General features: G+C 38.2%; 1 protein-coding gene across 11 annotated transcripts in view; it reads left to right on the plus strand.

Annotated features, from left to right (window-relative positions):
• ncam1a (neural cell adhesion molecule 1a) overlaps positions 1-14,525 on the plus strand; it is a 318,752-nt gene that overhangs the window by 199,262 nt on the left and 104,965 nt on the right. For all 11 annotated transcript variants that reach the window (XM_047162039.2, XM_047162041.2, XM_047162046.2 and 8 more), the window contains exons 2-6: positions 3,611-3,685; positions 5,296-5,502; positions 7,654-7,797; positions 11,735-11,872; positions 12,112-12,229. In XM_047162039.2, the coding sequence (XP_047017995.1) occupies positions 3,611-3,685; positions 5,296-5,502; positions 7,654-7,797; positions 11,735-11,872; positions 12,112-12,229 (682 nt within the window). The remainder of the gene's footprint in view (positions 1-3,610; positions 3,686-5,295; positions 5,503-7,653; positions 7,798-11,734; positions 11,873-12,111; positions 12,230-14,525) is intronic.

Below are 14,525 nucleotides of genomic sequence, written 5' to 3' on the forward strand. Positions count from 1 at the left end.
ACGTATCAGTTTTCTATTGATATTTGTATGAACTATTCAGTTAATGATCACAGGTCTATGAAAACTACTCCATATATGGAGTTGTTTTCTGGTGTCTAGAAGCTTAAGATAAAAAAGTACAAGAGTCTTTCTAAAAAAGACAGATTGTGTTTTAATAACATCTTGAACACATTCGTCCTGTGTCTTTCACCTTCAGTAGTTAGAACTTTAATGCATACTACCATGTTAAAGCTTAAATGTGCAGAATATCAAGAAGAAATGCATAACATATGAAATTTCCACCACAGTTACATACAGTATACATATATTACTAAGGAAGATTGAAAAGTAAATTAAAACATTTCCACATTGTTTTGGTGAAATATATTTCTTGAAGTTCTGATGTAATAGTAAATTAGGCAGAAAAAACAGTTTTGGCTTTTTGAAATAATTCAGCCACAGAAATGTTCAACAGGTTTTCCCAGACAGCTTCTCATATTTGGACATAACTACAGTAAGTCTGACTTGAAAAATTTTTCAGGGGGCCACTAACTGACCAAATTTAAAATCCTTTGTATACAATATACTAAAGAATATTTGGCAGGTGATTTCTGAAGTAGTTGGAGTCTAAATGCTGTTTCTTTACCACTGTCAGTATCTACTGTTTAACGATGCCCTATGTCAGTGGTTTTCAAAGTGGGGGCCGCGGACCCCTTGGGGGCCGCCAGGGGGTGCCCGGGGGGCCTCAACGTTTGGTGTGAAAAATAAATAAATACATGATTTTCTCTTTCTCACTCTCAGACAACCACACACACTCAATCAATTCCTAATGTACTGTAATGTAAAGATGCAAGATGTAATTATTAATAATAAAAAAGGGGGGGGGGGGCGGATATATTCAGAAGTCTGTATTTTTAATGTGTTTTAAAGACATCTTGCAAAAGGGGGGCCTCAGTCAAATGTTGATGCCATTTGGGGAGCCTTGCCCTGGAAAAGTTTGGGAACCACTGCCTTATGTTGTTCCTAGATAGGCTGTATTCTACAGTGTGTTGCTTGAATGTTTTGGGCCTTCTAGCTTGCCTACTGCACAAGCTAAGGTATTTATTTTTAATCAAGTATGAATCTCATCTTCACTGGACCTAGTGTCTGCTCTTCACAATACATTGATTTGGGACATAAAACATAAAAATATGTTTATCAGATAACAGATATCATTTTCAATGCAATCTGGCTTGTTGTTTTGTCATCTTGTAAACTTTGTTTCTGAGTGGTTTATATTCATAACATTCTCATTTCAGCCACAAGTGCAACTGTGCTCAGCTGTAGTGGTTGGAAGAGTACACACCGTCCCACTCAGAGACCTTGTATTGAAAATGCAATGATTTAAAACAAGCTAGCATACTCTCACCGTATATGGCAAAAAACTAAAAATTCAACTGCTGAAAAATATCGTGACTAAAGAGCTGTTAACATCTCAAGTTGAAGGTGTTTCCTGAACATATAAACCAAATGCAGGAAGCATTCTACCTGGAGCATTTGTCGGCTCTGCGTTGGACAGAATGGACTGCATTCCACTTGACAAAGCGCTGAAAGGCACTTTGAGTTAAAGCACATTCATTCAGTTTTTCTGTGATAAGCATCGCTGAGAATGTGTGGCAAGTCCATCTGAGATTTCAGTCATTTACCAAACAGCTCACTCTACATGGCCATCCACAGGATTATTAGAGTTGCTGATAATGTTTTGTTTTCATTCATTAATTCGTCCATTCATTCATTCATTCATTCATTCATCTTCAGTAACCTCTTTATCCTGGTATGGGTACGGATTAAGCTGGCAACACTGTGTGCGCGACACCAAGGGGAAATTAGTGTAGCAGATCCAGCTACCCTCATGTTTTTGGGAAGTGGGAGGAAACAGGAGAACCTGGAGGAAACCCACATGAACACGGGAGAACATGTGCAACTCCACACAGACAGAAACCTGACCTCAGTTCCATAGCAGGAAACTATTAACGGATAAAAAGTGTTGTTCAGGGTGGCACAGTGATTAGTTATTAGAATGTTTGCCTCGCACTTCCAGGGTTGGGGGCTCCAATCCCACCTCAGAGCCTGCAAGTTCTCCTCGTGGATCGGGGGTTTCCTTCAGGCAACCCCTTCAAAACATTTGCTGTAGGCTGACTGGCATTTCCAAATTGTCTGTACTGTGTGAATGTGTGTGCGATTGTGCCCTGCGATGGGTTGGCACCCTGGACAGGGTGTCCCCTGCCTTGTGCCCTGAGTTCCCTGGAATAGGCTCAGGTGCAGGTCCCCTGTGACCTTGTGTAGGATAAGTGGTATGGAAAATAGATGGATGGACGGAATTGCCATTCTTTAAGAAATAAAAACTTGTGCACATTGGCAAGTTTCTGTGGTATACTATGAATACAATACTTAAGGGTGTGCTGTTATTGGAAAACAATCAACTTCAGGGTGTTGAGTGTAAATCTGCTTTGCATCGGATGTCATAACATTACAGAATGTTGTTGATTATTTTACTATAACAGCAATGTCCTGTGGTATTATATTCCAATGTGTACCATGGCCTGTATCTCATTGTGTTATTTGAGCAGTTCATATGTTGACTCTAAAGCTATAGAACAAGATAAAGCGTGCATCAATCACATCAGAATAATGATGTAATAGTGTGTCTGGGTGTGTGCAAAGCAATAAAGGCTTATGGAGGAAGGCAGAAATAATTCTTTTCACTTTTTTTGCAGTTTGATTTATTTCCAATTTACTCAGTAATGCAGAAAAAAAGAAAGTAAAAATAATAACCATATCAAACAGCACATGACTTTCTTTGACGGATTGGAGTTCAATCTTGTCATCAGCTAAAGTCGATGAAGAGAGAGGAAGTATATTAGCTTACATCTCAGAACGTTAATATGCAATGATTTATGGTATTACTCTTCCCAACTGCATAGTGTGGGAGAGAAAAAAAGCCAGGTGTCTTTGATTAAACTGGAGAAAATGGAGACTTATGGTGAATTATAAATAGGACTCAGGACTCGTGGGTAATTGTTAGTAGAAAATAAGTTTTGCGAGGTTTGTAATTTATGTTGCTCTGTCCTAATTGTCATATTTAGTTGAAGAACATCAGACAGATAGCTTTTCCAGTAAATGCACCTGACAGCACTCAGGGGTTGGCAGGGTTATGGGTTGATTTGCCCGCATTAAGTCCTTCATCCCTGTACCTAGGCCCCTCACCCTGCTTCTCTGAAACCCTTCACTCCAATCGGTCAATAAAAACAGACTCGGGCTTAGACTGCAATAAGATGGTTGACATATTGTTATTTGTAGGTCTTAAAAAATGGCCTTCTGGTCCTCATCCTCCCACAAATCTGTCCTTCCAAATTGGATGTTTTAATCACTCACCAACCTCAAATGGGCGGTGGATGGATTTCTGCCAGGATGTTTGTAATTCTGTGGAAACTGTCTCTGTAGTTAATTAAAATGAATGTGCCACAGTGTTATTAAGGCGACGTGGACAGCTAAGGCCCATTGCTTTCCGATTTTCCTGTCTGGTTGATCTGTATTTCTCTCAACATATCCCATTCTAACAATTTCTTTCTCTTTCTCTCTTTCCTTGCAGTCTCACTGCAGGTGGAGATTATTCCACACCATGGAGAAATCAGCGTCGGAGAATCCAAGTTCTTTTTATGTGAAGGTAAGTCATAAGTATACTGAAACAAACCTGAGCAATAGAGCTCTTCTGAGTATTCAGGGTTGTGTTCATGAGCCATATATCACTATACAGAGTTGTGCTGGGCTGAATTTCTGGGCGACTGTTCAGATTAATAAAATGAACTGCGCACAGTTCAAGTCATTGCCAGGTAGGTTTTTTTTTTTTTTAATACTATCAAGACCATGGTCTTTAAATCAAAGACTCATCTTTAAGCAAGAAACTGCAACCTGATAACTTAATGTATCTCTGTTTATGTCTATAGATCTCTGTTTTGCTCCCAGTTGCAATACAATGTGGTCTAAAAGCAAAAGTGAATAAAAATCTAATTCAAACAAATTAAATATTATACAAAATGAGCGATTTTAAACCTTGTCTGCAGTCTATAAAATTTCCATTTTTATCAGTCTGCACTGGATTGCATTTTTTTGTGTGACCAAAATGCTTGAGTTTGCTGCAGCTTTTTTTTCTGAATTTGTGATGCAACATTGCGATGAACAAAATTATTTTGCAGTGATGTTTGTTGGTAAATGAGACCTTTTAGCTGTACTCATGTTTGACGTCACACGACATGCCTTGGCCCAAATCTGCGGTAATTTTGAAAAATTGCAAGCTCCTCCGTATATTGCAAAGTTTGCATGATTTTGCATTCATTTCTGCGATCACAAAATTGTGAAATCCTGGAGGGATTGTTTTTTGGATTGTTAAAGCCACAAAGAAAAAAATTGTTATGCATGTGTGCAAATCAACAAATTGAAAACGACAAAGATCAAACATGCATGAAAAACATTTTTCAGGGTTCCCAGCAGTTAATTATATTCTAACATGTTTATAACATATGCACATGTTATATTTATTTATGTTTAACATTGTTCAGTAAATGTGCTATGTCAAGGTGTCTGATGACTTATATGCACAATTTCAGTATTAAGTAGCTCCTCAATACATGAGCTTAACTTAATTCTGAACGTTAATAGCAGACACTTCACACATAAGGGTAATTTCTGGCAATAGGCCTAAGTGTATTATGGGCTGACGGTTTTTATGTTAAATATAATCTAAACCAAAAAATGGCCCAAATAAAACCATCATATGTAATTGATATTCAATTTGGACCCAAAGTGCCCCAACTGTAAGTTCTGCTCCATATCCTGCCTGAGACAAGGTAAGTTGTAGCTTTTGTGCAAGCTAGATCTGGAATAGTCCATTTCCGTCCTTCCATGACTGCAGATGGACCATATGAAAGTGGTGTACGTGGACTGGCACTGGGCCATTAGTCATTAGTCCCACCTGCTAAACCTGCTAGATCTAATGTTTCAATTATAATGAGAAACACCCGACGTAGCTGATTTTGCTGCACCTTTCCCTGACACATCAATGGGCATTAAAGCTTGTGACAGATATTGAAATTCGACCACATATCCAACATGTCCATGAGCTCTGAGGTTTGCCCTTTTTAAAAAAAATAAAAAAATTAAGGCAGAGCTTGGCAATACAAATTCAGGTTTTAAAGAAGAATGGTTGGCAGTCTCTTTTGGTTTAAAGATAGCTGACGGACAGTTCATTGAGGTTCCTTTCTTTCACTGTGGTCACAGTGGTCGGTGATGTGAAGGACATCGACTGGTTTGCTCCCAATGGAGAGAAGCTACTGCCAAATAGACAGGACATCAGTGTGAGCCGTAATGATGAGACCTCCACGCTCACCATCTACAGTGCTACCGTGGACAACGCCGGCATATACAAGTGTGTGGCCAAGAACGGGGACAAGGAAGCCGAGGCCACCGTCAACGTCAAGATCTACCGTAAGTGATTGCAATATATACCATAATAAATTAGAAGTGTATTTGTAGTGGTGTGAGATGTTCCTGCAGCTGAATTCTAGCAGACTGCGTATAACAATATGGCACGTGTCATAAATTTCACCAAAATAAAATGGAAATGTTTTTCACATTTACTTTATAAACTTGATGCTGGGTAGAAACAGTCGGCATGTGTAAAGATGTCTAAAACCTTGCTAGCTACAATGGATATAAAAAGTCTAGACCCCCTGTTAAAATTGCCGTATTATGTGATGTAAAATATGAAACCATGATAAATCATCAGGTCTTTTTCCACCTTTAATGTGACATAGCAACCAACTCAATTGAAGTGAAACGGAACAACATTTTAGGAAAGAACATCCATCCATCCATCCATCTTCTATACCGCTTATCCTTCCTTCAGGGTCACGGGGAAACCTGGCACCTATCCCAGGGAGCTTAGCAAAGAACAAAAAAAAAGAAAAAAATTAATAACACTTCCTACTTACTAAAAAACTTACATCACACTGTGAACATCACACTTTGATCATGTTGTTGAATAGCAAGGTGTTGTAGTGAATGGACATAAACTTAATCAGTTCAGTTTATAATCAGATACCAGCTTTCAAATAATTCACAATTAAATCCTTAAAAGCAGTTTTCTTTCTTTTCACATCTGAGGGTATGCTACAATGACAGAAACCTATTTCACAATGAGGAAAATATTTCTATTCAGGAAAGTCTGTCGTCATCAGAATTATATATATTATAGAAAATGTTGAAATTTCATTATGTGGAGCGTTTTCCCAGGCTGCCACACATGCTTCCATGTTATGGTACAAATTACAAAGCTTTGTGTACATTAAGGGTATAACACAATGCCACTATTTGAATCTGTTTAGTGTTGTAAATATCCGTAACAGTATCTGTGTTCGGATTTAAACTCAAAGTAGCAGTGGCCTACTCTGGACAGAAATGATGGAACTATCAGCATGTTGTGTAAATTCTGGCTCCAACAGTTCCTCAACCTCAGCTACATCACTCGAATTAGGCTCAACTAGAATGGGATCGTTTTTTAGTTGGTTCTATATGTTTTATAAGTTCTATAAGTTTTAGTTGGTTCTATAAATTAGTAGCCCAATTTAAGCTACCACAATCCTGACCAGGCAGTTACCAAGGATGGATCGATGAATGCAGCATGTTCATGTTAATAAAAGTGACCTTTGTTTGTCATTGGAAGCTTCATATCTAATGCACACTTCTAGCTTCAACCAGATGCCCTGGCAAGCTTTACACCTGCTATTGATATATGTATTGGTATATGTTCAGAACACATTATCTGTTCACTCCTAATAATACATTTGTATTCAGTTTACTTCATGTTTGAGTGTAAAGTGGGCATGTCTTTTGGGGGAACCTGCATAATCTTTATGGCTGCCGAAGCTTGTCCTCGTTTAAAGCAATCTAAAGCCACGTTAGTGAGACAAAGCTTGTTTAGCAACTGTAGCATCCGTAGGTTGATAAATGTTGAATTGACAAATACAGCTTCAGTGATTTGTTATGAGAATCTTGTATTGGGGAGTACCAGTAAAGAATCCTCATTAGATTATAGGCCACACCCATTTTCATGTTGGTCTATGTGCACTTTCATTTGTGGTACTGTCTTTGTTTGGGTTTTTTTAATCACCCAAATTTTCACCCATGAATGTTTAATGTAACACTCCAATTTGGTATCATGCAAAGGTTTTTTGTTGTTGTTGTTGTTGACAACAAAGCTATATTAGGGATCCTAGGGTGTTATCTTAAAATATCACAGCTTGCAATGTGTTCTGTTTAGTAGAATGGCTATTCATTAACTGCGTTTTAGCTGACTGTGCCATTGCAAAACATATTGTGTGTTGTATTTGGAATACATTGAATTCATTCAGTGTCATGAGAATACCAGTCAGTGTTATTTATAAGATCTGAGGGCTCACCACCATGAACGACAAACTCTATTGTGGTTTTTCATGCCCTGTCATTACTCTGTGCTATTGTGGACAGAACCCCATGAGGAAACCAATACTGTCCGTGTGTCTTGTGTGTCTTTTTTTTTTCTTCTGTTGTATGATTTGTAGGTGCATATACCAAATCCAATTATTATTCTTTTTACAGAAAAACTCACTTTCCAGAACGCTCCGTCTCCTCAGGAGTTTAACGAGGGGGATGATGCTGTCATCGTGTGTGACGTCATCAGCTCTCCGCCACCCACAATTATCTGGAAATACAAGAGAACCAAGATTCAGCCGGAAAAAGACGGTAAGAGGAGCAATCTCTGCCATTTTCGCAGTCACCTCCCTGTTTTTTTTCTTGTTATTTTTCCAATGATCAACACATTCCTCCTCCCCACTCACTCACTCGTGTGGACACCTTGTCAAATAGCAGCATTTTCGAAAGCTGTGATGTTTTTACCCCCAAAACCACTGTATGTATTCTGAGCACTCATCCCTCTGTGCTGTTTTTTTTTTTGCACAATCTTTTCATGGATAGACCTATTTTAACTTCCCAGTGTTCCTCCTTCACAGACCACTGGAAAAGAGTGACCGCAGCTTTGTGCTGGCTGGCTAGTGGACATGTTTTCCACTTTAAAACCACTAATTATAGCAGAGACCGAAACCCAAACTGCAATATGTATTGTAGCAAAGTTTCCACTTTTCTACAGTTATCCTCCTCGGGGCTTTAAAGGCCAAACTTTCTGCAAGCGGGTCTTGGAGGTTATAAACCCTGGTGCTTTAATTTATCAGCAGAATTCTGGAAGACATCAACTGGGTTAGCAAAAACATTATTTTATAATATTTTTTTAGGGATGAGACAATAAGCAAATCATCAATTAGTCAGTACACTTAGTCAGTCACATTATTGTTTCACATTTGTGCTGGATGGGCTGGCCAAGCCTTAGTGATTTTAAGAAAATAGTTAACTAAAATAGAAATTCTATCAGGATTTTACAAATGTATTTAATAATTTTGAACATAACTATACAGCATGTAAAACTGTTAATGTACACAACTTTGTTCAGGTGACTTAATTCCTCAAAATAACTTTAATTGTTATTAATTGTCTTGTATTATAATTTTTATTTAATTGTTTTTTGTTATTTAAAACATCATGGCCATTATCATTTCAGTAATAATCAATAATAAAAAATATAATTTATATGATAATATCAGGGGGACATAGTGGTTAGCAATGTTTGCCTTGTACCCCCGGGGTTGGGAATTTGAATCTTGCCTCTGCCCTGTGTGCACAGAGCTTACATGTTCTCCCTGTACTTTGGGGGTTTCCTCTGAGTACTCTGGTTTCCTCCCCCAGTCCAAAGACATGTGTTGTAGGCTGATTGTCTATAAATTGTCTGTAGTGTGCAATTGTGCCCTGTGATGGGCTGCCCCCCTCATCCAGGGTGTCCCCCGCCTTGTGCCCCAAGTTTCCTTGGATAGGCTCCAAGCTCCCCGCAACCTTGTGTAGGATAAATGGTACAGAAAAGGGATGGAGGATGATATCAGCCCATAAGATGATACTTTATGCATAAAATAAAATTACAAAGACACTGCTTCCTGATAAACAGAAACTCACAAAATCATAAAAGTATGCAGTACTGTGCAGAACTACTGTGCATTGTTTTAATATAGATTTTGTTTCACATGTCCATTTTATTCAGTCCTGAGCTTGTCTCAGTGTCAGTTTGAATCGTCACACGTTCTCCCATGTTCATGGAGGTTTCCTCTGGGTTCCATTACTTCTCACTTCTTGTTAGTGTAACTTGCCCCTAGATGTGCACGGTGTTCTGCGATCGATTAGTATCGCATCACGGGTGGATTTGTGCCACATGGTCCTAGGATTCAGCTGACTAGGATAAAGTCGAAGATGTCCATTTTATGCTTATTGCACCAGTGTGTCAGTATAAAAGAGAAAGTCATTAATGTTACATTTAAATGTCTGTATTTTGTTAAATAATGGATCATATTCAGTAATAGTTCATGTTTCTGAATTTAAAAAAAAACATTAAGCTTTCTGGGATTTTACCTGCAGAAACTATCAAACAACTGTTAATTTAAAGTGCAAACTTGGGAGGTCACCTCCAAGTGGTGCACCTGTCTAAGGATAAGGTTTTATTCTATTGTCAAGAAAAAATTAATGCATCCAAGAAAGTAAAATCACGACTGTGATCATGCAGAAAAAATCGGTTTCTGTGAGTTATTATCACCTGACGATATGTTTGGGGGTTGTTCAAATTAACATCACATGCATGAGTGTTGTTATAACACTTATTAATAATAAAAATCATTTATTCCACAATACTGCTGAATGGTTGTTTCTGAAGGTATTGATTAATTTTCTATAACAGCAGCTATATTGGTTTTATATTAATATAACATATTAAAAGATTTACAATGAGCATAATGCACTCATTGTAATATGTTATAATTTCTATAGTCACCACTTACACAGGGACTTACACAGATTTACAAAAACATGCGGAAACATTTATAATGTGACGTTTTATGTGAGGATATGTTCTGCATTTTTCAAAGAGTCTCCAGTGTCAGCACGTTGTAACAGCAGAGATGCCAACATCTGCATTGTAACTATCATTTTACAGTTTTAAAGTCTTAACAGGTGAAAACATCTTAATATAGTCAACTAGTGTCTAGTATTTCCTATTATAAGATTGCAATAAACCACATAAGATTTCTGAACCTATTTATAGTAATTTTTATTCATATCAAGCTTTATATTTCTTATTCTATTGACAGAAGACTATTTCAAGCTTGAGATTAGTACAAATGGCGAGGATTGTGTTCGATAATCTTATATTTGGTTTATGGTAATCTTATAAAAGTAAATTCTAGCTATATTTGACTATATTTAAGGTATTTCTACTACTTCTGCTAAGATGTCTTTGTTTGCAGTGTGACTGCTTGCTACAGTGATAAGGGATCCACCTAAAAACTACTCAGCTAAAGCAGCTAATAAAATTTGCCTGGATGAAAAGCCAGTTCACTGAAGGGGAAAGGACATGGAACATATAAGGGAAATGTGCACATTTATTTTGAGTAGCTTTAGTAGTTACTTACTTTGGTAGTTACTTTTGCTTTGCTAAGATTTTTGGCATCTTTAATAGTCAGACATAACACTCTAGCCTTATGTTTTCAATGTGGGAAACGGTGTTCACGCCATGTCGGAATTACCGTAATTACTAGATGACAACCCGGACGTTCTACTCTGAGCTGTTCACATCCTTGGCCTCGGAATTAAATGAATGATGTGTGAGATGATGTTGTTGTGTCAGAATAAGCAGGTTGAGGCGGATGTAAATGCAGATTTAGCCTAATAAAGATTAAAAAACCAAAACACAAAAAGAAACTATGAACATGTGGTAAGATACAAAGACTAGAACACAATAAAGGGATAGCACAACATGACAACAGCAGAATGTGACTATATATACAAATGTGACCATATATACAAGTGCTAATTAACCAACAAATATGAAACAGGTGAAACTAGTCATGTGCTATGGTGCAGTGGATGATGGGAATCGCAATCTTTAGTCTTTTTCCGGTATATCCATGACTTGTTGACTACTGCAAAATTACATTAAACTGTGTTGTCTTTCAGCCAGTCTTTATAGAAATTCCTAGTTTACAAGTTCTATGAGGACATGAATGCTTTGTACAAGCCAGAATCTTGTAATTTCGATAATTACGGCAATTATGACATGCATTGAAAGCAGCTAAAGTCTTCAAGACAGAGGGCTTTACGGTTTCTTGGTAACATGGCCAGCTACATTTTTATGTCTTATTAACAGAAAAAAGGTGAGGGAGTGAGTGTTTATAGCTGTTACAGTATAACATAAACGGTAACAGTGCCAAATTGCTGTGTTATGCTGTGTTATAAGAGGAACAAAACACTTTGGGACTTGCTGTTATTGAAAACTAATAAACTTCAGGGTGGTAACAGTCACTATCCTTTGTATCGTTGATTAGTTTCCTATAACAGCACACCCTTGAGTGTTTTATTCCATAAACATTGGTCAGGGTTTAGTGTTTTACTATGTGGCTGCAATATGGATCTATTTTACAGCATTTCCCAAAGACAGAATATGCAGGCTGGTGTGTAATGATGAGTTTGTTAAAATGACCTTCTTATCCCAATCAGGAAAAGTTACTGACTGATTTTGTATTTTGTCTGCCAGTTCGCTTCAAGTTCCTCAGCAACAACCACCTCCAGATCCATGGCATCAAAAAGTCAGACGAGGGCGACTACATCTGCGAGGGGCGCATCATGGCTCGGGGAGAGATCGACCTCAGGGTCATTAAGGTCATCGTCAATGGTGAGGAGTCAATCCAAATGCATGAAATCCAATTCTGAAAGCCTGGATTTACAACCTAATCCATTTTGGGAGGTGGGAGATAAGAAGGGGGGGTGTACCATTGACCCAATCTCTGTGGATACTAGCACTATTCAATTAGTGAAAGTGATTCAGTGGGGCTGTACATGTGAATTAGCGCATACGCTATTGACCTGCATGTGTTGGACTTTATTTATAGCACATGCTCCTTTCTCTCTCAGTTCTGCCTAGTATTAGGACCCGTTATGCAGAGCTCAATGCCACTGCAGACATCGAGCAGGCTGTGACACTGGTGTGTTATGCGGATGGCTACCCAGAGCCAACAGTCACATGGGTGCGGTAAGTAGGGCAGCACTGCACAAACACTTACTGTACCTCTGTCGCAGTTTTAGTTTAGCCAGGTCTCCATTAAGTAACTCACCAACACTAGCTACCCTCTCCATCCAGAGCAGAGGGAGTTCAGCATTATCGTAGCTTGTAAAAAAGAAATAAATAAAAGGGTGGCCAAGTGCTATTTTATCATTACAGATGCTGTTAGCAGCGATGTCTGGCAGCCTTTAGTGGGCGCTTCCCTGAAGCATTAGTGACTATTTTGGAAAAAGAAGCAAGGAAGAGAGCAAGGCAGAAGAAGATTACATCAAGCCTCACTACCTGAACCTTATTTATTCCTCACTGCACTGACAGCACTGTCATTTGGCCACCATTTGGGATGGCTGCTGCTGTTTCGAGCTGGTTGGGTCAGGGATTTGATCCGACCTGATTTAGAGTCACAGGGGTCACAGCTGCGGTTTGGAACGTGAACCAAGATTCACATCAGTACTTGATTTTTATGGCCTCCGAGTATTCTTTATGGCTGTTATGTCGGCTCAGACCGCACTATTAAACAACGAAGTGTGACAGAGCAAATGAGCCTTGTTTTTTTTCACCTCCTCTTCATTTGCTCTCACTCTCTAGCACTGACTCTGATTTGGCAGCAGTGTGGATCTGAATTTATACAATCTTTCCTTCTTTTGTGCCAGCCCTGTGCAATCGGTTTTAAAGAAACAGCTCACCAAAAATGTACACAATTTTCTCTTTACACCAAATGTGATTGTTCATCCAAGACATTTAGTTTCTGAAGGCTGTTTCTTTTGTTCTGCACTAGATCTAACATGCAATGGAAGTCTCACCCAAAATCTTTTCTGTAAATACATGCTTTGTACATTCTTGTTTATCAAGCTGGATTCCAATTAATTTATTCATAAATCAGTCTCAGAAACATTTACACAAGAAAATCCAGTTCGCTCAGATAAACTTTTGTATCCAATGAGTTAATTTAAATTTCATATAAGGAGACTCACTAATGTAAACTTTGATTTATTGGCTTCAAAGCATGTAATTGGGGATAAGTTACATATGGATTACATGGTCAAGGTTAAATCGCTTATTTTAATTACACACAAATCTGTCATTTCATATTAATGACTTGAAAGAAAGCAATCCAAAACAAATCTCTAAATTAAGACAAATAAGACATGCAATCAGAACAAAAGTAATGCTGTCCTATAAAAAGATGGGTTTGTGTGTGTGTGTGTGTGTGTGTGTGTAATTGTGTGTGTTAGTGTGTGTTTATGTGTGTGTGTACTCTTAACCATTTAGATGTTATTTTGTTATTTTCATCTCTGAACTTTTATGGAGTTTTGTGGGCATCACTAAATGTAAATCAGCTGTGCCTTGGTGAAGATGATATGGATGATTGCAGTGTGTGTTTGTATGTATATATATATATATATATATATATATATATATATATATATATATACACACACACTGACATAGATTGGCATTGACAATAGATTGGTACTTCTTGGTACTATCATTGGTTTCTGACTTTGGACACTCTGTATATTCCATCCATTCTATATCGCTTATCCTTCCTTCAGGGTCACGGGGAAACTGGAGCCTATCCCAGGGTACAAGGCGGGGTACACCCTGGCCAGGGTGCCAGTCCATCGCAGGGCACACACATATTCACATACCCATTCATACACTACGGACACTTTGAACATGCCAATCAGCTTACCATGCATGTCTTTGGACTGGGGGAGGAAACCGGAGTACTCGGAGGGAACCCCCCGCAGCACAGGGAGAACATGCACTCTGTATATTATCATCTTCTAATGACATCGTTGTAGTGCACGGAATGATACCAAATAAACATGCACTGAAGGAAAAAGTGAGTTGTCCAAGATCTCTGACAACGTTAGCTATACAGTGAAGCTTTCTTTATGTTTATAGATTATAGATAACACTAAGTCACATTAACCACACATGTCCTTAACCACATCAGCAAGTCTATGTGACTTCACTGAAGAACTGCTTGTGGTTTGAGGCAGATATTTACAGGCTGAAATAGACTCTCATTGCATCCACGCTTAGCTTTATTAGCCTCATGCCTCAAGAACTAAAGAAGCAAACTTTAGAAACTAAACATGGCTTGGTTGAACAACCACAATTAAAAAAAAAAAAAAAAATCCTACTACAACAACTGTCAATGTGCATTATGGGTATTTTGTACCATCATTTGGAAGCTAACCAATTGCAATGCATTCTGGGATTTCATGAGGACACTGGATATCATTCAGTATACTGTTGG

The sequence above is a fragment of the Ictalurus punctatus genome, chromosome 18 (assembly GCF_001660625.3).
Source record: "Ictalurus punctatus breed USDA103 chromosome 18, Coco_2.0, whole genome shotgun sequence".
In the NCBI taxonomy this organism is placed as follows: domain Eukaryota; kingdom Metazoa; phylum Chordata; class Actinopteri; order Siluriformes; family Ictaluridae; genus Ictalurus; species Ictalurus punctatus.